The sequence below is a fragment of the Elephantulus edwardii genome, unplaced genomic scaffold (genome assembly GCF_000299155.1).
Source record: "Elephantulus edwardii isolate Elephantulus edwardi_28Jun2011 unplaced genomic scaffold, EleEdw1.0 scaffold00006, whole genome shotgun sequence".
NCBI lineage: Eukaryota > Metazoa > Chordata > Mammalia > Macroscelidea > Macroscelididae > Elephantulus > Elephantulus edwardii.
In genome coordinates, this window is record NW_006399756.1 from 34,601,980 (window position 1) to 34,629,558 (window position 27,579).

A 27,579-nucleotide genomic window follows, 5' to 3' on the forward strand; every position below is an offset into this window, starting at 1 on the left:
GCGCCCGCCGCCGTCCGCGCGCAGGAACACCGCGGGGCCCCGCTCCTGGCACGGGCACGCGGCGCGCCGGGCGGGGATGTGAGCGCGCGCCGCGGCATGGCAGCCTCAGGTGGGTCTCCTCCCCCTGCGCCCTTTCTCCGGGCCCTTGACCCCCGCCCTCCTCGGAGCGCGGCCCCGCTCTCACGCCTTGTCTTTTCCGGTGAAGCGGCTCCTGCGTTCTTTCTCTCGCTTCTTTTCTCTGTACCCACCTCAACTTTCTCGCTTTCTCACTCCTAGCTTGTTGCGCAATTCTCATCCGCCCGTGCCGACCCCTCTTGGCTCCCCACCATCTCCTTTCCTCCCTTTTCAAGGGCCCTCACAACTTTTATTGTATGGTCCTCCTTGTTTCTCGAAGTCCTAAATTGTCCTAAGAAGGCGGATTTGTCCACACCGCTGGACGGATTCGTGTTAGGGGTTCTGTTGACCAATAGGGGGCGCTCACACAGCCCCTAGGTGGGCACCACCAAGTCTGCGTGGAGCCTGGGCCGCTTTCCCAAATGCTCCTTGCTCCTCTACCTACCCCAGGTTGTGCTTTTAGCCTAGAATTTTACTATCTTACGGGCTGCCAAAAGAACAGACAAGCCTGTCTGGGAGGAAGTGCAACCAGGAGGCTTCTTAGAGGAAAGGATGGTGAAACTCACATGCATTGGGCATGTCAGGAAGGCCCAGTCCTTGGACAAAGACATCATGTTTGGAAAGGTGGAGAGGCCGAGAAAGGAGCCTCCAACAAAATGGGTTGACAGAGTGACTCCAACAATGAGACTTGATCCTATCAGAGATCCTGAGCATGGTGTACAATAGGGCAAGTCTCAGCTCTGTTGTCCATCAGGTTGCTGGGAGTCGCAGTCGGCTTGATGGCACCAAATAACAATGATAAGAATCACTTAGAAGCCTTGGTGTCAGAGTGTGTTAGGTCTTGGGCTGCTAACCCACAGGTGAACAGTTTGAATCCACCCTTGGTTCTGTAAAAGATGTGGCAGTCAACTCCCATAAAGATTATGGCCATGGAAACTCTAAGGGGAAATTCTGCTCTGTCCCATGTAACTTTACATTGATAGATTTTATTGATAAATAGACAAATAGATCTTAGAAAAAGTACAGCCAGAGTGCTCCTTTGAGGCAAGGCTATTGAAACATCATCTCATATACTTAGGGCATGTTGTTAGAAGAGGCCATTCCTTGGAAAAAGATATGCTTGGATGGTTTGAGGATCAGGGAAGGAGAGAAAGACCCTCAACCAGATGGAATGACACAGTGACTGCATCAGTGGGGTCAAGTATATTAGAGATGATGGTACAGGATAGGGCAGGGTTCAGATCTGTTACTCATAGGGTTCACCATGAGTCATGACACACAACAACAACAACAACAGTTTGGTGAAAGGAAGAAAGGTTGCAAAAATGAATACTTTGCATTTGAATGGATAGTAGGCACCTGCTTAAAATAGTCTCAGTGGTGATGAGGACACACCTAGTCTGTGCTCACAAGGAATTTATAGTCTTGTGAAGGAAAGCCATAAGAAAAAGGGAATTACTAGATGAGAAGATAGTTTACTTTAGAAATGGGCTTACTTCTGTTTATCCAACCCACTGTACAATGTTTCAGTAGAGATAACTTGTGAAAACAGAATGCAGAAGCCTTTTGAAAGATAGTATCTGGTCTTCTAGGAGAATTTACTGTTCCAGAGGATGTGGGCAGATGCTAGAATAAAGAATCCGCTCTCCACAGATCCCTGAAGGTAACCGTGCTTTGAAGCAGGAGTAGAAAAAGGCGAGTGGTATGTCCTGATATTAAATAATCTGACTCATAATTTAAGGGAGCCAAGAAGGTGGCTAATCTTGGCTGCTTAACTCTGTAGATAGGTTCTGAAATTAGGAGAAGCTGTTTTGTGGGCAAGTGATTCTTTTGGCAAGTTTTGGCAAGTTGCCATGACCCTGAATTGACTCACTGACAACTGGTTTAGTCTTTGGTAATAGCAGTCTCCTGTTGTTAGGTGACTTGATGGAGTCACCTTCTACTCATAGTGACCTGATGAACAACAGATCTGAACCTCGCCCTTTCTTGCACCAGGCTCATCCTCTTGTATGGGTCCATCTTATTCAGGGTCTTCCCCTCCTTCTCTGAACCTCCTCTGTCTTTCTTAGCTACCCTGATGTTGCCTGTGTATCATTGAGTGTTGAATTGGAACTGACCCATCACAGGTTTAGAGAGGCAGTTAATTACATGGGAGGAGATGGCCTAGCTTTCTCCTGCAGAGCACCTGGTGGATTTGAACCACACTCCTTTGAGTTGCCAGCACAACTCCTTACCAATAGACTACCAGAGCTCCCTGAGCTAGCCTCTCATAACTGTGTGCTGTCAGGTCAGAACTGACCCAGAGCTGACCCTGAAATGGGTTTTCAGAGGCCAACAGTTGCAGCAGAGGAGCTTACCCATCTTCCTCCTGCGTAACAGCTGGTGGTTTCAAGCCATGTGCCTTTGGGCTTGCAGTGTAGGTGGTGAGAAAAATCCCTCACAGAGAAGTTGGAGCGTCAAGTTCACCTGGACTTGGAAGAAAACCTAGTGGATTCAAACTGTGTGAGTTCGGGATTGGAGCTCAGGTTCTTTCCACTAGGTCACAAATTATATGACGGATGTGTGCTGCATGCCTCCTATTATCTGACACTGTTGTAGGTGCTGGGCAAACGAAACACACAATAAGCCATATTTTCTTGTGTGGAACATATGGTGTAATGGGACAAGGTAGGCAGTACACATAATAAGGAAGATATATGGGATTATAAGTGGGAAAAAATACCCACAAAACAAGGGGAGCTCTGGTGGTCTAGAGGTGAGAAGCTGCTCTGCAATCCCAAAGGCACACCATTTGAATCCATTAGAATAATTGTGAGAAAAAAACCAAACCAACAGTAGAAGGGGTGAAGAAGATTGGGTTATAATTTTAAATCAGGTGGCCAAGTCAGACCTCATAGAGAAAGCAACATTTGAGGAAGGAAATGAAAGAGAAAAGGGAGAGAAGTATGTGGGGGAAGAATTTTCCAGGCAGAAGAAGAGTAAGATATTTATGGTCTGTTTAAAGAACAGTGAATAGGCTCAAGTGTCCAGAGCAAGCAAATGAGGAGAGACAAGTAAGAGATGAGGCTGAACAGTGAAGTTCAATGGATGAACTAGTGAAGTACCCACTTCCTTCCTGGCTGAGAACAAGCCCTGAACTGCTGAGTTTAGGGAATTGCACATCTAGAGGGCCTTTGGCCAGACACAAGCACCTTTGTCCAGAGCCTGCTACACATTGTTTCAGTGGATGTGACTGAGGGGACTAGAAAGTGTTGTCCTATTCAGATGAGAACCCTAGTTCAGTGACCAGACCTGAGACTATTTATGGCTCTGTAGTGGCTTCTGCAGACATCTGCAGTGGTTAGAGGTCAGACCCTCTTTTTGTCAGCATCCTGTGCAGTGAGACACCACTCTAGGTGCTGCATTTGAGAGTTGGGCCTCTGGAGTCATTAGGGTCTCTGGGGCTCCCTGAGGTCCAGAGGTACAAGGACTCATGGAACCATGTCATCCTGGTGAGAGCAACACTTTTCACCAAGTGCTACAGGCTCGGGACTCCACACTTCAGTGTTGTCTTTTCTTTCTTCTTCAGAATTGTTTTATTCAAATATAATTCACATACTACACAACTTACCTGTTTAAAGTGTACAACTTAGTGGTCCTAATGTTTTCACAGGTGTGTGAAACCTTCCCTACAGATAATTGTCTAACATTTTTTTTTTCACCTCAGAAAGAAACTCAGCACCTTTCACTGCCACTCCTTTATTTCTTCCCTGCCCACCAGTGCTAGCAACCACCAATCTGGCTTTTTTATTTTTATAGCTTCTGCTATTCAAGATTTTCCAATGAATGGAATCACATAGGATTTGATCTTTTATGACTCGTTTCTTTGACATAGCATATTTTTCTAAAGATTCACCCAAGCTGTAGCACTTAGGAGAACTTTGTAATTGTTTGTTGTTGAATCATACAATCTTAAATTCCCTGCTTCTGAAGCTACAGTCTCTATTTTCCAGAAGGTATGTTTGCTTGTTGAAATGAAGGAGAATGCAGGTGTTGTGTCATTGTAAGAGCCCTGGGAAGCAAAATAAAATGAAATTTGTATCATCCTATCCTGGCATATTCTCCATACCCCTGGTGGAATCTTATATTTTATACATGTGAGAGAGAAGACATACACTCAGAGAGAGGGAAAGAGAGGCCAGGTGACTTCTTTAATGAGCAAGTCTGGCAAACACTGGAACCCAGACCTCCCTTCTTTTCCATCACAGAGATAATACAAGTAGATGGCTTTTGCAGTCTAATTAATTTTCCTTACAGTTAGAAGAGGAGACATCCAAATTCAGGTTGCTGGTTCTGTTGTTGTTATGTGCTGTCAAGTAGACTACGACTCATAGTGATCCTGTGCACAATAGCCCTGAGCCCTGTCCTATCCTGAGCCAGTCTCACTGTTTCTGACTTGCCTATCCTCATTACCCCAGTTACTGTGTCAAACTATTATCTCATGTGGGATCTTCTTCTCCTGTGCTGTCACTCCACCCTTCCAAGAATGAAGTCCTTCTCCAAGGAATGGTCCCTCCTGGCAATATGCCCAAAGTATGTAAGCAGAGCCTCAAAATCCTTGCCTCCACAGAGTGACTTGGTTTCACCCTCTCTAAGAGAGTGAACTAACATATCTGTTAGTTCTTTTGATAGTCCAAGGCTTTCTCTCTCCCTCTACTAATTCTGGAGGAAAGTCTTTGTCACCTTTAGCAACTTTAAGTAGGTCTGGTGTGGAGATATCTACCTGGCTTTACATTTGCCTTGTGTCAAGGAGTTTCCCAGCACAGGGACCTCTGCTTCTGGCTCTTCTATCTTGCTCACTTCTCCCTCCTTTTCTCTTTAAAATAAAAGGTGATCAGGCCACACCCCAGGGACACATGAGATCTCAGGGTTGTGATTAAAGGGATCACATCCCATTCCTTTTAATGACTCCTTGGTTTATCAGGTCTTGAGGGATCATTATAAAACTTCCTTGTTAACATCATTACATGCTTGTATTTTTAAGTAGACCCAATTCAACCATGACATCCTTTATGTGTTTAATGAACATTCTCGTATCTTACTCTATCCTCTCTTTTATTCCACGTTCTTCTGCCATTCCTAGACTTACAAAACTATAGTCCTTGAAGTGACTTTTCATTTTTTCTGATAGTAATTTCCATTTGATACTCAGTATTGCTACAAATCCCTAAATAGGAACTGTTTTTGAGACAGGAGCCTATTCACATGAGCCAGATCTCTCTCTATCCTAATCATCTTCCCTGCCTTACATTTCTATTCAAATATGTGCCTAGACTCCGTCATATTGTTTCCAAGCAGAGAAAAGAGTGCCACAGTTTCCAAAGACTAAAGAAATAGTTTCCTCTGGTGGTTCTAGAAGTTCCCTAGAACTTTATTTTTTTTTTTTATGTTTTATTTGTTGTGTTTCATCAAGTTGAAGCTGACCCATAGCTGACCCTCCAATAGGTTTTTAGAGGCAATAAATTGTATGGGAGGACATTATCCATCTCTTGTCCATGGAGCAGCTGGTGAATTTGAACCTTGTACCTTTGGGATTGCAGCACAACTTCTTACCACTAGATCACTAGAGCTCCTATATGGATTCTAAATTTTCAAAAGAAGCTTTTACAAGTCACTGTGTTTCTTAACACAACTGTAACCCCTTGGTACCACCAGCTAACTCATTCTTCTGTTATTTATCCTTTCTTCTCAAGCCACATCTTCTGTTCTGTAACTCCTCAGAAAACAAAGACCTTTCAGTTTTGCCTAGGTTTTTTTATGTCTTATTGGATCATGAATTTCGTTTCTCTTAATAAACAAACTGGGAAAAATGAGAGAAGTGATTGGGCATTATGTGGAGAAATGACTTATGACTAGAGGAAGGGACTGTTGAAAAAAAGGACAACTCCAAATGAGGAGAGCTCCCGACAAAGCATTGTTTTATGCTGTGATCTGGTGCATAATGGAGGGGCTTCAGCACCTAGTTTGGATTTTTTTTTTACACAACATCCCCTGCTTTCAATTTCAGCAGTATAGTAGCCTTCAGGAAGATGCTGGATTTCACTGTTCACATTTACACTTAGGCAAGGTTTGAATAGGATTCTCAAATTACACCACAAGTCAGTGACCAAATAGGTGATGATATTTACTACACTGAGACACTAACCACTTCCTTCTCAAGTACTTTTGCTCAAAAAAAGGAAAGAAAAACCAAACCTATTGCCTGTGAATCAAATCCCACTCAGCAGCCCTACAGGACAGAGTAGAACTGCTTTAGGATTTCTAAGGCTGTGTATCTTTGCAGAGGGAGCTCTGGTGGCCTAGTGGTAAGAAGCTGTGCTTCAATCCCAAAGTCATGTGGTTCAAGTCCACCAGGTGTTCTGGGAGAGAAGGATGGGCTGTCTCCTCCTGTGGGATTCACTGCCTCTGAAAACCAGCTAGAGGGTCACCTGTGGGTCCATTCTAACTCAAAGGTAAACAAAACAACAGCAACTTTTTACAGAAGCCAGCTGCCACACCTCACAGAGCACCTCCTTAGTTCAAACACGCTACCTTTTGCTTAGCAGCAAAACATAAACACAGGCGAAGCAGCACTCTTCTTCTGCTATAGGGGAACTCTAAATTTCATTTTAAATTTAAACTTAATCCCAGAATTTAAGGATGAGGCTTTTTTTTACAGAGCTGTTTTCCATATTTGTTGCTACATGCCCTGGACTCAGAATGCGCTTATAGCTGACCCTCCAGGGGATTTTCAAAGGCAGCAAATTGCACAGGAGGAGAGTTCTTGTCCTTCTGTGGAGCAGCTGGTGGTTTTGAATGGTGTGCATTTGGCATTAAAGCTCCGCTTCTTACAGCTAGGCCCCCAATGGTCCGATTTTTCTGTACGTTGTTGTTATGTGCTGTCAAGTAGACTGTGGCTCAGCATTTTAATCCCTTAAGTGAGTCTTATTTTAATTATATTTTTTAAACTTTTTTTCTAGTGAAACTTTATATTTTATTGTTGTTGTTGCTGTGTGCCATTGAATTAGATCCGACTGGCACAGGAGGAAACTTCCCATCCTTCTCCGGTGGAACATCTGGTGAACTCGAACCACACACCTTCAGGATTGCGGTGCAGCTCCTTGCCACTAGGCCACCAGAGCTCCTTTAATTATATTTTAAAAATAAACCTTTAATTTTGTATGTATAGACAAACTATAAAGAAGTATGGAGAGTTTACATACACACTGATTTTCCCCTATAGTTGACATCTACATTGGTGTGTTCTAATTCTTATAATGAATGAAATGATATTGAGATGCTATTAAATGAATTCAGACCATGATCTCCTGGGAGCTGGACAGTGACTAAAGATGACAGTAGAATTGATGCTCTTTAGTTGTGGTGTTAGAGAAGAATACGGAATGTCTCATGACTGAACAAAGAACGAGCAGATAGGTCTTGGAGTAAGTGCAGCCAGAGTGCTCCTTGGAGGCAAGGATGATGAAGCTCCGTGTGACAGACTTTGGGCATGTTGCTAGGAGAGGCTGCTTCTTGGAGAAAGACATCATGCCGGGAAAGGAGGAGGTATGGCAAAGGAGAGGAAGACCCTCAACTAGGTGTATTGACACAGTGACTACGGCAGTCGGCTCCGGTGTGTCAGAGATTGTGAAGGTGGTACAAGGTTAGTATCTGTTGTTTCTTGGGTTGCTATGAGTTGTACTCAACAGCACCTAGAAACAACAACATTAACTAAAGCATAAGTTATTCAATTTTCCTTAATTTTTGCAAAATCCCCTTTTGTTGTTCCTGGTTGCCACCCATGACACCACATTATGTTCAAGTAGTTTTGTTTTATTTTTTTAAATGTTTTAAAAAGTCTGTTATTATTTTGTGTGTGTGTACTGTCAAATCAGATCTGACTGGTACAGGAGGAGATTGCCCCTCCTTCTCCAACAGAGCATCTGGTGGGTTTGAACCATTGATCTCTGGGATTGCAGTGCAGCTTCTTGCCACTAGGCCACCAGAGCACCCTACTTTTGTTTTCTTAATCTCTTATTGACTCTGACTTTCAGCCTTAACTTGTTTGATGACCTTGGCAGTTTTGGAAGTGCTGGTCAGGTGTTTTGTAGAATATCCTCAGTTTTTCTCATGATTGGACTGAAGACCACAAAAGTAGTAGCATTTCTATCAACCAAAGGTACCTGCTCCCAACATGACTTACTCGCTGTAGATACTGACCTTGGTCATCTGGCTGAGGTCGTGGTTGGTTACTAAACTTCCTTGTTTTTTTTAATTGAAATTTTAATGAAAACTTATAACGAACTAGTATTTCCATTCCTTCATTGTTATACATTTTCCTCCCTGCCTCTCCTTCCCCCCTAGTACACATTCTTTCATTGTTAAACAGTACCCCTCCCAGACCACTGTACTATTCAACTCTTATTCTGGACTCTTGTCATGCCAATAATTGTTGTTATGTGCCATCGAGTCGTTTGCGACTCATAGCGACCCTATGTACAAGAGCCCTAAATGCCATTCTATCCTGTGCCAACCTCGCTGTCTCAAACACATTCATTCCCACCACTCCACTCACAGAATTGATCCATCTAATTGAGGGTCTTCCTCTCCTGTGCCGTCCCTCCACTCTCCCAAATATGATGTCCCTCTCCAAGGACCAGTTCCTCCTTGCAACATGCCCAAAGTATGTCAGACGAAGCTTCAGAATCCTTGACTCCAGGGAACATTCTGGCTTCACCCTCTCCAGGACAAACCTGTTTGTTCTCCTAGCAGTTCATGGTATATTCAACACCCTTCTCCAGCACCACAGCTCAAAGGCATCAATTCTCTTTCTATCATCCCTATTCACTGTCCAATTCTCATATGCATAGCACGTAATTGCAAAGACTATAGCCTGGATCATATGCACCTTAGTCTCCAGCCTGACTTTGTTGCATTTCAGTACTCTTGAGAGGTCCCTCACAGCTGACTTTCCCAATACAATTCGTCTCCTGATCTCCTGGCTGCTGTTACCAAGAGTGTTGACTGTGAAGCCAAGCAAACTAAAACTGTTAACTATCTCAATCTCTTCACCATCCATAATGATGCTGCCAATTGGCTCAGTGGTGAGAATGTTTGTTTTCTTGATATTGAGCTTCAATCCATATTGAAGACTGCAATCCTTGACATTCTGCAGCAAGCGCTTTAGGTCCTCCTCAGTTTCAGCAAGCAGGGTTATGTCATCTGCATAATGCAGGTTGTTGATGATTCTTCCACCAATCCAGATGCCACATTCCTCCTAGTACAGCCCAGCGTCTCGGATAATCTGCTCTGCATACAGATTGAAAAGGTTTGGAGACAAAACACATCCCTGACGGACCCCTTCTTGATTTTGAACCAACTAGTGTCTCCCTGCTCTGTTCTGACGACTGCCTCCTGGTCCAAGTATAGGTTTCGCATTAGCACGATCAAATGTTCTGGGATTCCCATTCTTCTCAGAGTCAGCCATAGCTTGTTGTGATCCACACAGTCAAAAGCCTTTGCATAGTTAATGAAGCACAGATAGACATTCTTCTGGTATTCTTTGTTTTCTACCAAGATCCATCTTACATTAGCTATAATATTCCTAGTACCACGACCTCTTCTAAATCCAGCCTGTACATCTGGCAGTTCTCTGTTGACATATTGTTCCAAACTTTTTTGGATAATTTTCAGCAGAATCTTGCTTGCATGTGATATCAATGATATTGTTCGATAATTTCCACACTCTGTTGGGTCACCTTTCTTTGGAATGGGAACAAATATCCATCTCTTCCAGTTGGCCAGTTGGCTGTCTTCCAGATTTCCTGGCGCAAACTAGTGAACACATCAAGGGCAGCATCTGTTTGTTGAAATAAATCAACACCTAATCATATATTCCTTTTATACTGTTCTCTCCCTCATCTGTTTCAATGCCCTGTACATTATTTATACCCTCATTTGTTCGTTTTCCCCAGCCTCCATGTCAGGCCTGTTTTATAAAAGTGGCATTATGCAGTATTTGTCCTTCTGTGACTGAGATATTTCACTCAGCATAATGTCCTCCATGGTCACCAATTTTGTATATCTCATGAGTTCTTTGTTTTTCAGTACTGCTTAATATTCCATTGTGTGAATATAACACAGCTTCTCTATCCATTCATTTGCTGATGGGCACTTGGGTTTTCCCCCCAAATCTTTGCTATTGTGAACAAAGCAGCAGTAAACATGGGTGTGTGGTTATCAAACTTCTTATTGTAATGTTTTCCTCTCTTTTCATCCTGAACTCTTTGAAAGGAATATATGCACAACCTACACTTAAAGAGTAGGAAACGGTTCCCTAAATTATTTGGAATCCTTCTGCATGAGAGGTGCTCTTTTATCACTGATTTATAGTCTTTTTTTCCTTTTACGTTGGTTCTTATTTATTTTATTTTCTTGTAACTTTTATAACACAATACATGAAAATTTGTGTCTCTAATAATAAGTATAAATAAAATATTCTTAGCTTAAATGATTTTAATGACTATCCCTATTACATAATACAAATGATTTTAAAAGACAGTAACTGCTATAAATAAATGTATTTTTAATAACTAAGGGAAATCCGGTGGCCTAGTGGCAAGAAGCTGCTCTGCAATCTTGAAGGCACATGGTTTGAGGCCACCAGCTGCTCCTCGGGGGAAAGATGGGCAGTCTCCTCCCTGGTAGGTTCTGACTCTACATCACACAACAACAACAACAACAAAGTGTCACTTAGTCCATAACTTATTTTTGTATTTCAGTTTGTATATTCATTTGTAAATTTATCAGTAGTAACTAATAGGTAGCTTATTTTATACTTTGAGATATAATCCAGTAATATATTTCTTTTATTTTTCAAACTGTGTGAACTCTGGCTGCTGGAAGCCCTCTCCGTTGCCTCCTGTGTCTCTTTGGCATGGCCACCATCGTTGTGACTTTGTTTGAGTGCTCCCTTATTTTGTGGCCTTACCAGATACTCCAGGCTCTCCTTGTGTCTTTTCTGCCCTGCTTCTACAATTAGGTCACCTTGATGGTGAAAATGATTTTCCCAGGACTTCTAAGCTAAGGATTGGTGGTATGTACTCACTGAACTGTATCACGGAAGAAAGGCCTGGCGGTCTACTTCCAGTGGAGCATTTCTACTCTCTAACCTGTGGGCTCCCCCTAGCTTGGAATTGACTCTGTGACAATGAATGGTTCCCCCTTCCCCATCCAATCCTGAGTCAGTTATTTCCCAAAGAGCCCTTGTTCCTTTTATAGGAGAATGCTATTACAAACTATATTTTCTAAACTATACATTTCCTTGACTTTTAAAATTAGGTTAATTTACAGTTTAAGAGTCATTTTAAAAGTCATTAAGAGGCTTTTGAGTCATGTGGATCTGGTTCAAATTCCTGCCCCAGCACTCTTTGTGATATTGGGCAGCAGCCAGTCTTCATCAAGTTTGGATGTCTCTGTCTATAAAATAGTATCTATAGGTTTGTTCTGAGGATTAAGTGAGAGAATGCACAGGAAACTCTTAGCAGAGTGACTGGCATGGGGATAATGCTTATCTGGTCAGCGCATAGTTGAGATCAGTTTCAACTGTCCTTGAGGAGCCCTCGTGGTCTAATCTGAAGGAAATTGGCACACTAACCCAAAGCCCCAGTCTCTACAGTTGTTCAAACTCAGCAGCAGTGCCGACGGAGAACTATTGGCAATCTTCTGCTATGAGATTTACAGCCTCAGAAACCCAGTGGGGGTTCAGCTGTGAATTGAATCAGACTTGATGACAGAGAGCTTGAACTTCATGATTCCTGATTTTTACTGAACAGATAATGTTGTAATGCATTTTAAACGGAGGAATAAGAAGTGATGAAGTAGGATCCAAGATGAAATAAGTGCTCAGTCTATCAGTGGCCGGAGAACTCGTCATCTTGTTTTTGAAACACTGTGTCCTAAAGGTGGGCACAATTACTTATGGCCACATGATCTTCAAGGGTGTGTGATGTCACTGCTGTTCCCCTGGACTATTGAGTCAGAGATCTGTCTCTTATTTTTATTTAAATTATAATCTGAGTGATAACAACAACAACAACAATTTGAGTGAATGTTTACAAAACAAATTGATTTTCAATTTAATCAGTTATATTTTGGTTATTCCTTCCCATCTTATACCATTTTTTTAAGCTCCAGTGTTGTTATGCTGCTGACCCAAAGACCATGCCTCTCTGATTGTTTGCATCCACCAGCCACCCCCTGAGAGAGAGATGGACAATGTCTTCCTGTGTGATTTACAGCCTTAGAACCCCGATGGAGGGTTAGCTGTGAGTTGATTCAGCTCAACCGAAATGAGTTTAGAACTTGTACTTAGGATTTGAAAAAAAATTTTATCCACATCAAAGTTTACAGATTATATTGGTTTTTCATTTAATCATCCATACACATTTTGTTTTAGAACAGTAATTAAAATATCTGTAATGTATCCATGCTACCCAACTTCTTCTCTGTGCTTCTCATTTCCATTAATTCTTCTATCCTACACTTTCCTGGCTTTGGGGCTTTTTCCTTGGACAAATGTTGTTCTTTTAACCACCTATGGATGGTTCTTCTAAGGAGTGAGTGTCTTCTTGGTGTTCACCAAATAGGCCTATCTCTTGTTTGGTTCACTGTGACACTGATGTGTCAAATGTGATAATGGTTACTCATGGTGGACAGTGTTTGGTGGAGCTCCTCAATTAAAACAGGCGTGGAAGCAGGAGTGGCATCCACTTCCGAAATAACTTGCCTCCAACAACTCTATGAACTTAGTGAAATGATGAAAGTTATACAAATGTTCAGGTCTTTCATTCATACGGTCACTGTGAGTCCTCTGCAACTCAGCGGCACTTAGCAACAGTAACAACAACATTGTTTGGCTAAAAGTTGAGCTAAGAGGGGTCGCTAAAGACCATAGTCCCAGGTGGGACTAGTCTCTTTTGGACCAGTTAGCCTGATTTGTTTTTATGTTGTTGTTTTTCTCTACAATTTCCCTCCGTTTTTGTCCAAGACTTTCTACTGTGAGTGCCTTTAGAGTGGCCAGCTGTGGTGACCAGGCACCACATACTTCTGATCTTAGAGTTTGCTTGATCCATTCATCCTTTGGACCAATTGGGTTTTGTTGTTTGTTTTGTTTTTTGGGTTTTTTTAAACTATTGGTTTTTTTACTTGCAGCATAAATAACTGCTCACAAACTTTTAAGACCTCAGTTGCTACTCTTTAAAGTAAGATGTGGAACATTGACTTTGTGAGCTATGTTGATCTTCATGTGCTCCAAGACTTCCTCAAGGCCCCAGAACTAGCAACTCATTCCTACTTACTTTTATACTTTTAACTGAATTCTGAGTATAGTGCCACAAACATGGCATCCTTAATATTATAAGGCAGCTTAAGATGCTTGTACATTTCCTACCTGATGGATCACGTTCTGTTGAGCACTCTTTTAATAACATTTTACATTTTAAAGAACATTTGCTTCTGATGGTAAACTGTGTAGAAAGGAGAGACAGACAGAAGGTAATTATATACTTAGACTTTAACTTTGCTTTTCTTAGCATGAGCTCAATAGTTGTCTAGGTTTGGTAATTTTATGCCTTTTATAATCTTAAAATTATTTTTCCATTGAGGTACAAAAAAAATTTACATTCTAAGCAGAGGAAAAATCCAATCAGCAAAAATACTATTTCAGGGAAGGCTGCAACACAGGTGCTTGGAAATTTTGTCCTTAATCTGCTTAAACGTTGGGATCAGGATAAGCATTTCTGAAATGGTACTGTTGTAGCCCTAATTGAGGAGATAAGCCATATTCGATAGTGAATTCTCTATTGAGTTAAAAATGTCCATGGAAGTTCATAAATTGCTATTTTTTCTCCTTCTAATGCCAGCTTCTTTGAAAGTGTACATACCTTCTGTTTAAAATTATTCCCAGGCTGATCAGCTTGCTCTTGCTGTAAGCCCTGTAGCTCTGGGCTAGGGGTGTATCAGAGCAGAGGCTATAGGAATGGAAGTCCGGCTTAACAAAAATAATTGCTATCTTTCTTCGTGGGGAGCCCTCAAGGAGTTGTCTATAGGTAGTTGTGCTGCTGCAAAGTGGCACCTCTCTGGTAGTGTGAATCTACCAGCCTCTCCAAGGGGGAAAGATGACCAGTCTCCTTCTGTGTGATTTACAGCCTCTGAAAACCCCATGGAGCTATGAGTTGATTTGGACTTGACAACGATGAGGAGTCCTAGTATTAGTAGTCGTACTGTCCTAGGAGTTCTGTGACAAGTTGCCACAAACTTGGCCCCTGAAGACAATAGAGTTTTGTTCTTTTGAAGTAATGGAGGCTAGATATTCAAAATCAAGTACTGACAGGGTTAATTCTTTCTGCAGGAAGATTCCATTCTAGGTCATAGTCCTAAATTTTGGTGTCTGCTGGCCCAGTAGGCCAACCAACCCTCTATATTTGCTACTTTTTTTTCCCTAAAAAAAGTTCTGTAATATCCTGGAAAAAGAAAAACTGTCTGGTTTCTTTACTTCTGTTTCACAGTTGATATGTTGCTTTCTTACTTTGAGTATAGTGGCAGGAGGGAAGGAGGAATGGCATCCACTTCTGTAATAGCTTGCCTCTGGAAACACTATGAACCTGGAGAGAGGATGAAAGACACCCAGGCGTTGAGGACTCTCCTTCACAGGGTTGCTGTGAGTTGCCTGCGACTCGACGGCACTTAACAACAACAACAGTGACAGGAGAAAGGATGCCTTTTGTGCTAATTTCAGAGCTTAAAACCTTCACATCTTACCCTGGTCCTGGTTTTGCCTCTGAACTTTCCCCCAGGAACCACTCAGGAATCAGACTTGTCTCAGACTCATGTTTAATTGTAATGACAACCACAACCTTCTAGGGTTCCCAAGTTTCATGAAATTTGACCAACTTTCTTCTCTGAGCTAAAGAAGGGAGCCTGGTGCATTGTCCTATGGCATGGAAGCTTCTCTGTGTGCACTCATCCAAATCACTGACAGAACAGTTTGTTGCATTATTGGTGAGAGGGACACCAAACCAGTGGTAACGGTTAAGAGTCAGTCTTTAAACTTTGATCATTGGAGGATAACCATTTATTACTCATAAATTTCTGTTGGGAGTCAGCATCTGCACTGGGAAGAGAGCTGTATGGGAGTTAGGGAATTTGATTTTCAGTCCTGGATGTACTGCAGATTTGCTGAGTGTAAATTTAAGCAAATCCTTAATCTTCTCAGATGAAGTGTTTCTTTTATTGTAGATGAGGAGTTTGAGCCAAGTTATCCCCAAAAACCCCTTCTCAGTCAGTGCTGTTCTGAGTCTTTCACTCTGTTTCTGCATGTGTAATTTACTGCAGGAAGAAAGCCTGTGTCATGGACCAGGGGGAGGGGAGAATATTGTGTCTAAGTGGTGTTGTGGTGGTGTTGTGCACTGTCAAGTTAGGAATGACCCCTAGCTAATTCTCCATCGGGTTCCCAGAGTCAGTAAATCAATTGAGAGGAGATTGCCCATCCTTTGCCTGTAAAGCTGCTGGACTTGAACCATGTGCCTTTGGGATTTCAGTGCAATTTCTTACCACAAGGCCCCCAGAGCTCCCCAGTATTGTGTCAGATACAGCATTAATTTTACCACAGTCACCATCTACACAAATGTGGTGTTTATAGAAATCTGAGGATTATGTTGTTGTTGAGTGCTGTAAACTACAGCTCCTAGCAACTCTATGACAGTAGATCTGAACCTGGCCGCGGCCCTCACCATCCTCATAGTCTCTCATGTCCAAGGCCGTTGTGATTGTCACAGTGTCAGTCCATTTTATTGAGGATAATCATATCAGCTGCCAATTATGGAGGCTTTGCTGTACATCAAGCAGCGCTTAGCTCGATTTCCCTTGAAATACTGAGAAGTATTGCTGTCCTATTTCCACTTACAAACTGAGGTTCAGAAGACGTAAGTAACTTGACCAAGAGCTAGTACATCTGATTCCAGACCTGTGCTCATACCCACTGTATCTGAGAAAGAGTCAGGTGCTGAAGTCAGACTATATAACTTCAGGAGCTCTGGTGGCCCAGTTACAAGAAGCTACATTGCAATACCGAAAGCACACTATTCGAATCCACCAGATGCTCTGCTGCAGAAGGAAGGGCAATCTCCTCCTAGACCAATCCTACTTGACGGTACACAAGAAGGGGGGGGGGAAGAAAAAAGATAAAGAACAAAAGTAAATCTATAAATAATTAAATTTTTAAAAGCCTCAACAAACTATGTAACTTCAAATTCTTACTCTGCCTCTGTGAATCTTGTGTAGGTTACTATTCTCTGCTCAGTTTTTGGTTTTGTAAAAATTTTTGTTGTTGTTGAGAGTACACAGCAGAACACATATGAAGGCAGAAATTTTTACATGTATAATTTGTTGATATTAGTTACCTTCTTCCAGTCATAGGTAATTTTTCATTCTCCTTTTCTGAATTGTTCCTCCCCATTAACATAACCTTACTGCTCTTAAGTTTCTATCTCATCTTTTGGGTTGCTGTTAACAGTTTGATCCCATATAGATAATTCTAAAAATATACTGTGCAAGGCAAACATCTTTACTAATTAAGCAAAGCTGCTGTTTGGTTTAAAGAAGCCTTAGGGGGATGTTTTTGGTTTAAGGTTTAAAGATTATCTCAAGATTTTGGGGGTTCATCCAACCTCAGTGGCTCAAAGCCTGGATTCCATGCAGATATAAAATTCCATTCTGTATTTTTTCCTTTTGATCAGGATTCTTATATAAAATATTTGATAAAAATTTCAGTACTAGTAGACAGAGATGTAGGTTTTGGGGAGCTTACCCTCCTCCTGATGGTGGCCAGATGCTATTCAGTTCTGGTCTTATGACTGAGGGATTGATGTCAGCTTTCTCATCTGTAAAATGAGACTAATAATAGTAAGGTTTACTTAACTAGGGTTGCTGTAAGGACTAAATAAGTTGGGTAGGCAATATACTTGGAAAAGTTCTGGTTGCTGTTAGTATCCTTTGTTGGAGGAGGAAGGAGCACAGCAGATAGATGCAACAGTTTGCAGAGATCTGAAAGAGCAACACTGTTTTTCAGCAAAGATGGCGAGTCCAGTTTGGTTGGAATATAGACTGTGAGGGAAGAGGGTTGACAGGCATGCTGGAAGCAGTCTGTGAAAGACTGCAAGACTGTGGGTGCCAGCCTCCTCATCAGGCTGGTATGTCCTGGGGGTCATGGGGAACCCTAGAAAAAGAAAGTACATTAACGGGCTTCTGTACTTCATTATCTTTCAGGGATGCTTAGGGTATGCGACATCCTCATTGTCTACAGCCCCGATGCCGAGGACTGGTGTCACTACCTCCAGGAGCTCTTCCTGTCCAGTCGGCAGGTCCGCACCCAGAAGATGCTGACTCACAGATTAGGCCCGGGGGTCTCCTTCTCGGCCGAGGACTTGAGCCTCTTCCTCAGCACCCGGTGCATCATGGTGCTGCTGTCTGGAGAGCTGGTGCAGCACTTCTACCAGCCGTCCATGCTGCCCCTGCTGCAGCGAGCCTTTCACCCTCCGCAGCGCATGGTGAGGCTGCTGTGTGGGGTGCAGGACAGCGAGGAGTTCCTCCGCTTCTTCCCCGACTGGGCCCACTGGCAGGAGCTCACCTGTGACGATGAACCTGAGATTTACGTGGCGGCCGTGAAGAAGGCTGTTTCTGAAGGTAGGACTCTTGACTGCTGGAGAAGAGCGTGAAGCTAAAGCCATTGCTGTCCTCTTGATTCCCTCTGTGGGGTTTCCGAGGCTGTAAAGCTTTATGGGAGGGGGTCACCCAGATTTCTTCCGTGGAACACTTAGTGGGTTAACCTTTCAGTTAACAGCCAAATGTTAAACGATATACCATCAGGGCTCCTTGCTAGAGAATGAAGAGGATACTTTCTATTGGGTTTTCTTTTTAGAATTTTCCACATCTTGGAAAGACATATTCACTCACTCAGTAACTCACTCATTGCTGACCATCCATTAAATTTCCCAGCAAAGCTGAGACTGACTCAGAGCTGACCCTCCATTGGGTTTCAGACGCTGTGAAACACATGGGAAGAGAATGCCCGTCTTTCTCCCTCAGAGACAGTGGTGTATTCAGAATTCTAGGGAAGTGTGGCCTTTGGGTTAGGAGCACAACTTCCTTTAGAGCTCCCGAGGAAGAAACCACACAAATTAAATTCCTTTTTTCCCCCTCAGTGGCAAAAAAAGAGAGAAAAAGCAACCATTTTTTTTAAAGAATAAACATCTTACAGTCAGGAGGGGGAAAAAAAAGCAAAGTGAAGGCTTAGACTTGGCTTGTTTTGAGTGTGAGCAGCCAGTCCTTCTTGCTTGCATGCCTCTGTCATTTAGTCCATACTTGACCTTGAAGTTTTTGTTTAAAAGGCCTCCCTTTTGCATATTAGTTTTTGTGGGCTACCTTAGCAAAGTACCACCAACCTGGTGAGTTACACCAACAGAAATGTATTTCTTCTCCTCCACGTCTGGAGGCCATAGTTCAAAACCAAGAGAGACATGCCCCTCTGAGGTCGTTTGGGAAGAATTCTTTTTTACCTCTTTTGGTTTCCAGAAGTTGATGACAAGCTTTCGTGTCTTTGGCTGGTAGACTTGTCGCTCCATTGTTTACCTTCTTCTTCCTTATGTGTATATGTTCTCTTCTCTTCTCTTCTTCTAAGGCCATGTTGGAATTAGAGGCTACCCTAATCCAATACAGGGAGCTCTGGTGTCAAGGAGCCCTGGCAGTGTAGAGAGCATCATGGATTGGGTTCCTGTTGACATTTACAGCCTGGGAAGCCCAGGTCAGGGTCATTGTGACTTGGATTGGCCCAATAGCAGTGGGTTTGGTTTTATTTGTTTTCCTGATCCAATATGATATCATATTAACTTAATTGATTATATATATAAAGACTTTACTTCAAATAGGATTACATGCTGTGGTTCTAGGAACCAAACAACTTTTGGGGAACACTAATAAATCTCTCTCTTTCTCTCATTGATATTAAATTAGAGCTGGCTGGTAGCTAACCCTCCGTTGGGTTTCAGAGGCTATAAATCACACAGGAGGAGGTTGCCCATATTTCTCTCCAGGACCTACTGGTGGATTAGAACCACCAAGAGGTATGGCCTTGGTGTTAGCTGTGCAGTACCCTGTATTCTAGGTCACTAGAACTCCCTAGTCAAGTAGTACAGTTTATTTATAGAGAAATATTCCTTTTCCCTATTTATCATCAGCCTAGCTTCTTTCTTTTGCCCAGTTTCCCCTTTTAAATTAGGAAAATTCTGCTCCTCTCTGCCTGGACTTATGACTCTAGTGGCCTCAGGAAGTGTGACATTCACCATGATTAACAATAACGGAAGGTGTGCTCTGGGATGGACACATATTACAGCTTTTCTTCCTCTTTTTAATGTCTATTTTTGCCTCTGTGTGGGCTATGAGTGAACTAGACTTCTATTTTCTATTCTCTTGTATTTGAGACCATAGACACCTGAGGTTGGAAAAGAAGCCTGGAAAATTATAGGCTCAATTTACCCATACCTCACTTGTCCCTGGAATGATGTGGATATTAATTTGACTTATCCATCTGTGTACTATTTTTAACTGAATTAAGCATTTACTAATTCTCTGTGACCTTAAAAAGCTAGTGTAGGTTGACAGATACATTTATCCCAGGAACAAGCTTTTTTAAACCATTAAATACTTGTCCAGAGCTAGTTGTGCTACTAACCCAACGGTTGTGTGTCTCTGACCATTTAAATTCAGCAGTAGTTCTGTGAGAAAAAGATGAACAGTCTCCTCTCATTGTGATTTACAGCTTTGGGAACCCAACGGAGGGCCACTTTGGATCACACCTGGCTCAATGGCAGTGAGTTTGAGTTCTCTGAATTTAAAGAGGTCTTTTTGTAATTGCTAATTTTGTAATATAAATGAGTAGTGGTCGTGCAAAAGATGTCTTACTTGAAATATCTGAGATAGGAACTTGTAATCTTTCTAGGGTTTATTTATCTTTTCTTCACAAAGACATAATGCTAGAAAAAGGACATAATTCAGATAGACAGGATTACATTTCATTGCGTGGAAGGAGTTGGAATCTGCCCAAACTGAGACATCACTGGATATGGATAAGCAGATGTCATTGTGGTGATCCATTTTAATCTTGTGGGACCTACTAACCAGCCCTTCAGAGGACCCTGATGTGTAGGCATAACTCATTTATTGTATTTTGAAGATACTGTTTTGTATAAACTGAAGGTTTGTGGCAACCCTATGTTGAGCCAGTTCTGTTGGTGCTGTTTTTCCAATAGCTTGTGTTGACTGTGTATCTCTGATAATACTTGCAATATGATTTTCTATAATGCTATTGTATACTTCCCAATTTTGACCCATGCAGTGTTTCCTTGCTCTGTTCTGATGACTGCCTCCTGGTCCAAGTATAAGTTTCACATAAGCACAATCAAGTGTCCTGGGATTCCCATTCTTCTCAGAGTCAGCCACAATTTGTTGTGATCAACACAGTCAAATGCCTTTGTGTAGTCAATGAAACAAAGACATTCCTCTGGTACTCTCTACTTTCAGCCAAGATCCATCTGACATTAGCTACAATATCCCTGGTACCACGACCTCTTCCAAACCTAGCCTGCACATCTGGGAGTTCTCTGTTGATGTGCTGTTCCAGTCATTTTTTGGATAATCTTCAGCAGAATCTTGCTTGCATATGATATCAGTGATATTGTTTGCTAATTTCCACACTCTGTTGGGTCACCTTTCTTTGGGATGGGAATGAAGGATTCTGAAGCTGCTTCTTTGACGTATGTCTTTGGCATACTTTGGACATTTGCAAGGCGAGACCAGTCCTTAGAGAGGGACGTCATGCTTGGGAGGGTGGAGGGAGAGCCCAGGAGAGGAAGATCCTCGATGAGACAGATTGATTCTGTGACTTGGGTAATGGGTTAGGTGTATCAGAGACAGTAAAATTGGCACAGGATAGAGCAAGCTTTAGGGCTGTTGTACATAGGGTCACTATGAGTTGCAGGTGACTTGACGGCACGTAACAACAAACAAGAATTGTATACTAAGGCTATAGTGTAGTGTTGGTAAAACTTTTATATGCATTGAGAAACTAGAAAATTTGTGTGATTTGCTTTATAGCAACATTAGCTTTTTTTTTATCTGCAGTCAAACCCACAATATCTCCACTGTTTGGGGTGTACCAGCCCCTCACATTGGATATTCTTAACAGGTTGTTCCTTAAAGTATTGCAGTGGTGTGCTTTTGGCAGATAGATGCTATTGCATGTCTACCTCTGATGTTTAGGTGCCTGGATAAATTTATTTACTATAATTTTTTCAGTTGTTACTGAAGAGTCTCAGGAAGCTGAGTCTTTAGCTTCAAGTGTTTCCAAAAGGATGTAGTACATCAGAGTGGTGCTTCTTTTCTGAGAGCAAATAATCTCCCATCAGAAATAGATTTTGTGTATGACTGAGTGAATGAAAACCCTATATGGTTTGCAAACTTTCACTCAAATAAAATGGGGCAAAATTAAAGATTATTTTAATGAGAGACTACTGGTGAAAATTTCAGAACCAAAGGATAGGTGGAACAAATGGGATTGTAGGAAAGAAAGGAGGAGGAAGCCAAGGTCATGACTGTAATATACAAAGTTTTCACGTTTTTGTTTGATATTGTTGTTGTTGTTGATTGCCTTCATTGAGTTGATCAGGACTCATAGCGACCCTATGAACAAAAGGCCTGAAGCCCCCCTACAACTCTTGACATTTATCAACGTTCATAGTTTCCAGAGGCGTGTTGTTAGGTAGTGGATGCCACTCCTGCTTCCAATGACTCGTGAATTTTAGAACTCATGTTATATGTCGCTACCAAGATGGTTGGAGTTTGCTATTAGGGTGTCCTATAGCCATCGCCATTGTTTAGCTCAGCAATATGTGGCTTAACAAGCCGTCTTAGCAAACCAAATACTTGGTGTAGCAAAAAAGGGCATTAAATGGGAATAGGATATTCTGTTGCCTATTTCTGCTGCTAACTAGATGCTAATTTTGGATAAGACACTTGGGTTTTCTTGGCTCTAGTTTTAGTTTCTGTAAAGGAGGAATTATACTTGACCGAAGATAATCTTCCTGGGCTAATGATCTCTGACTTCCCTAGGTCAGAGACTCTAAAACATTTTGAAGTATCATTTCCTTGCCTTGTTTCATACCTACCTTGGTTTCCAGGAGCCTTATGGCTATGTAGTGCTTAAGAGTAGTACTCTCCCCAAACTAACTTTTTGGCATAAATTAGTTTTTTAGCTAGTACCGATGTAATACAAATCCCTCAAGTTGGGTGGCTTTTTAAAACAAAATTTTCTCACAGTTTTAGGAGTTAAAAGTGAATAGGTAATGAACATTACACTGGAACAGATCAAGGAAAGAACTGTTTAAAAGGAATATATGATTAGGCATTATATGTATGACAGCAGCCCAGAAAAAGAGGTACATTGCAAAGAGAACTAAGGGGAGGGTGGTAATTGTGCAACAATGAATATTTTTTTAAAAAGTGAACTGGGGGAGGAGAAATGGGAGGAGGGGGTAAAAATGCACAACAATGAATGAATGAATTAAAATGTAACTTTTCTGTAAACTTTCACTAAAATCACAATTAAGATAAAAAATTTTATTTTAAAAATAATGCAATAAACATGAGTATGCTTAAAAAAACCCCTTCAAATAAAAGTCACAGTCCCATTGATCCCTTCTTTGTTGATAAGCTCAGGCATTCGTTGGTGATTCTGACATGCCATCTGTCTTTCCCAGTAAGTACCTAGGTCTGTGTCTACCTCAGGAGTTATTAGGTTTGGGGCACATCCTACATTGTTGTTGATTGCCTTTGAGTTGAGCACGACTCATAGCAACCCTGTGAACAAAAGGCCTGAAGCCTTTCTATAACTATCAACATTTATCAAAGTTCATAGAGTTTACAGAGGCATGTTATTGAGGAAGTGGGTGCCACTGCTGTTTCCAAATCTGTCTCAAACTGGGAGCTCCACCAAATAGGTCCACCATGGGTAACCATTATTGCATTTGACACCTCAATGGCACAAGGTTCAGTATCTCAGCAATCCCAGATTACCTCAGTGCAGTATATTGACAGAAGAGTGCTGTACCACTTAGAAGAATGTTCCTCCAAAATAAAATAACAACTAACTTTAAATACAAAGGTCCTCCCTGAGGTCTTGTTGGTTCTAAACAAGTTTAGTATTGAAAATTAATGTAATGAAATGCTATTTCTAAACAGGATTATATCCAAAGAATGAGGGTTAAGATTCTGACTCCTATTTTGGGAGGACACATTTCAATCCTTAACAGCATCCTTAGTTACATATATACATATATTCCTCTTATGCACATGGATATTTGCATACATTTATCTGTGAGTATTAGCGAGATCTGGGAGAACGTGCAGCCAGGGTCCTTCTTGGAGGCAAAGATGGTGAAGCTTCATCTCACATGATTTGAGCATTTTGCTAGGAGAGGTTATTCTTTGGAGAGGGACATCATGCTTGGGAAGGTGGGAGTTGCAGCAGAAGAGAGGAAAATTCTTGATCAGGTGGGTTGGACATGGTGACTGAGGCAATGGGCTTGAGTATGTCTGAGATTGTGAGGATGGCATGAGATAGGAGAGAGTTCAGTTCTAGTTGTCACTATGAGTTGTACTCAACTCAATGGCACCTAAAAACAACAATAACAAGGTATCTCAAATAAAAGCCAAGAAAATTTTTTTTCACATCACTCCCACAAACTACCTCATTCTCATGAGAAATAAACATGTGGAACTTGTTTATTTGACTTCCTGTTTTTTAAATTTTTTTTTAAAAAATGCCAATGAGAAATGCAATGGAAAACTGATAATAATGTGGATAAATTCACAATAGGGACAATTACTTCAGGGTTATTGAAGCTAAGGAGAAATAATTTCAGGAAAAACTTCTAACAATTAAAGCTGTGCAAGGATGGAATGAATTGCTTTTGCGGGCAGTGATTCACACATCACTGGAAGGATGTGAGCAGAGACCATAGATGTGTCATAAAGGGACTCGATTCTGGGACCATGGTTGCACCATGTGACCATCATAGCTTTTTTTAATCATAAGATTTCCTTCCATGAAGTTCCTCTTTCTTTAACAGAAACATATTTTTATTCTAAATCTGGGTTTCCTCCTTCACTGTGTCTTGCCGACCCTCTACTTTTCCAAGCATGATGTCCTCTTTTAGGTATTGGTCCCTCTATCTAACATGCCAGAAGTATGTGGGATAAAGCCTCATCAACGCTGGTCTAGGGTGATAACTCCAGAATCACTTCCTCCACAAAGATTTATTTGTTCTTTTGGAAGATCATGGTAATATTTACCTACCCCACAATGGAAAGTATCTGGAGAGGTGGTTACAGGTAGACAGGTGCACATCTTTTTTTGCTGTTTTATTATCTAAACCTGTGCCTCTCAAACTTTAATGACTTGGGGAGATATAAGGGTCTTATAAATGTGCATATTCTGATTCCCAAGGTCTCAGACAAGACTCAAAATTCTGTTTCTAACAAGCTCCCAGATGATGCTGTTTCTCCTCATCTGAGGGACCACCCTTTTGTGAGCTCAGTGGCTATGTATCTGCATGCATGGTTTTTGTCAAAGCTCCACTTCTCCACAAATGGAAGCACCAGCTTATCAGCCACTTGTGGTGCGAAATGACACCATTGTTTCATGCTTAGGCCAGTACACTAAACAATAGAGCCCTGAGGTCTGTCTCTTCCTTTACTTCTACTCATAGATTTGTGTGCTGTGTTAGTTTGGCATTGCCCTACCATTTTATTAAAACTGTTGCTGTTGTTGTTCACCACCAGGTTGGAACCTACTCATAGCTGCCCCTCCAGCAGATTTTCAGAAGCAGTTAATGGGACCTGAGGAAATCACCCATCCTTCTCCCACAGAGCAGCTGGGGAATTTAAACTGTGTGCCTTCAGGATTGCAGCACAGTTCTTACCACTAGACAACAAAGCATTTGGCATTTCAACATTGTTAAGACATGCAATTCAGGGACATAATTACATTGCTCATGTTGTGTAACCATCACTGCTATCATCTCCACCTTTTTCCTTTGTCCTTTGAAATGAAGCAGAATCGCTCTGGTGGTTCAGATCCACCAGTGGCCTCTTGGGAGAAAGACAGACAGCCTCCTCCTGTATGATTTGCTGCCTCAGTTCTGATTCCTTGACAGTGAGTTTGAATATTTTTTTAAAGGAAACTTAGTGTCCCAGAGACATTAAGCAGCTCCAACAGTGTTTTAATCTTCCAGGTTTCCAGATATAAATGGCCCCACTTTGGGGTGGGAAGTACTATTTCTTCATTTAATTGTTAAGTGCCCCACGTCAACTACCATTCACAGACAATGGATGTGAACCTGGCCCTATCGTGCCCTATCCTCATTATCTCTGACTTACTCGAGCAATTAAGTGTCCGGGGATTCCCAGTTCTTCATTTAGTATGCCTGTTCGTTATAATTACCATCTCACTAAAACATGTTTTGGCGTTTTTTTAATATCCTACCTCCCTCTTCAAATTTGTCAGCCAACTTAAAATTGAGCAGATGTCTTAATTACAGTCTTCAGTGTGTCATACAAAGTTTACCTCCCAGGATCTTCATCTAAAAATGATGGGTTTGGATCAGATAATTTTAAAGGTTTCCTTTAACCTCTGTGCCATAATATATCATTACAAGTTTTCAAAGAAGATGGCAAAATATCCAGAACCTTTTAAATTGCTCTATTTAATTTTCAAATGTCTGTAGTGTTATGTAGTCAGTGTGTAGGGGGCTGTATTATTTTCTGAAATTTTTTGGAGTTGTTGGATGATTATTTTAAAATAAGGAAGTGAGAAAACCCCAGGTACATCACAGAAATGATTTCCTCTTTTTAGTGGAGCTCTATTCTTTGCTGCAAATCTCACTGGAATACAAAAATAGATTCTGATAGACCAGTCTGAGAAAGGACTCCCTGGGTAATACTGAGTTTTATTTCAGAAGTTTTCATCACTATGGGTTATATATGTATTATAAGGAGCACTAAACTGTTATGGATTGAATTCAGCCCCTTCAGCATATGTATTGTAATTGCTAACCTCTGTACCTATGATTGTAATCTTATTTGGGAATGGGTTGTCTTTGTCAGACAATGAGGAACAGGTTCCATGTGGATGTGTCTAGAGTCAGGCAAGCTAGCAGAAAGAGATGGAGTGAGAGAGATTCCAAGCCACATGGAAATCTCTATGGATCCAGGAAACAGAAGTTAAAGAGGCAGAGGGGTCTCTCCAGGGCAACAGAGACAGAAAACCTTTCCCTGCAGCCAATGCTATCTGTATTTGGGTAGCATAGTGAATAAGTAGTTGTGCTGCCAAATCAAACATGGGGTATTTTAATCTACCATCTTCTCCAGAGAAGAAATACGGGTATTTTACAGCTTCTGCAAACCCACAGGAGGGGCAGCTATGAGTTGGTTCCAGCTGAACAGCAATGAGTTGAGACGAATTGAACCAGTTTACTGCAAGGAAGTAAGTAGTCTGTTTTGTAAAGTTAAGCACTTGGAGTCAGAGGTTAACGTTGGCATGACCCCTCTCTGTCTCTGCTCTCAAGCCAACTCTGCATCATAAGACTGTTTCTGTGCAACCACTGAGCCACTCCAGGTCATTCGTGATCAAGAGGCAGCAAGGACGGTCACCTCAACACTTCCCAGCCTGGGATCATTGTCTTGGTGGCAACTCAACCAGCACAATAATTAACTTAGCTGGAGAAACTGAGGTCGAACAATCTGAATGCCTTAAAAAGTATTTTAACACATTGCCTCACACTTTTAAATTGATGACCATGCTTAGAAACACATTTTGCCTTCATTTGCGGCAACGTGTTAAAAGATCTTTAGCTCAGCTAGAATTCATCTGTTGATTTCCTGGGAAGAAAATTGCTGCTGGGATTCATGTGAGAGACTGCACATGTGATGATCTAGACACTGGAGAGAAACTTCCTGGGGTCCAACCTCTGTCCACCACTTAGAAGCTTTGTGACCTTGGGGAAGATTGTGTAAAATGGAGATAAAAGATGTGACTATCTCACAGACAGCTAAAATAACAACAGGTTTTGGAGAAGGTGCAACCAAAGTGCTCCTTGTAGGCAAGGAGGGTGATGCTTCATCTCACTGACTTTGGGCATATGGTTCAAAGAGAGCCTATTGCTTGGAAAGGGACAACATACTTGGAAAGGTGAAGGGTTAGTTAAGGAGAAGACCCTCAGCGAGATGAATTGGTACAGTGACTGTGGCAATGGGCTCAGTGTGTCAGTGTTTACAGTA

The 27,579-nt window shown here is 41.7% G+C and overlaps 1 protein-coding gene across 1 annotated transcript in view; it reads left to right on the plus strand.

Annotated features, from left to right (window-relative positions):
- Positions 1 to 27,579, plus strand: part of PIK3AP1 (phosphoinositide-3-kinase adaptor protein 1) — a 153,063-nt gene that overhangs the window by 598 nt on the left and 124,886 nt on the right. Inside the window, exon 2 of the mRNA XM_006880206.1 lies at positions 17,452 to 17,874. Coding sequence (XP_006880268.1) covers positions 17,452 to 17,874 — 423 coding nt within the window. The remainder of the gene's footprint in view (positions 1 to 17,451; positions 17,875 to 27,579) is intronic.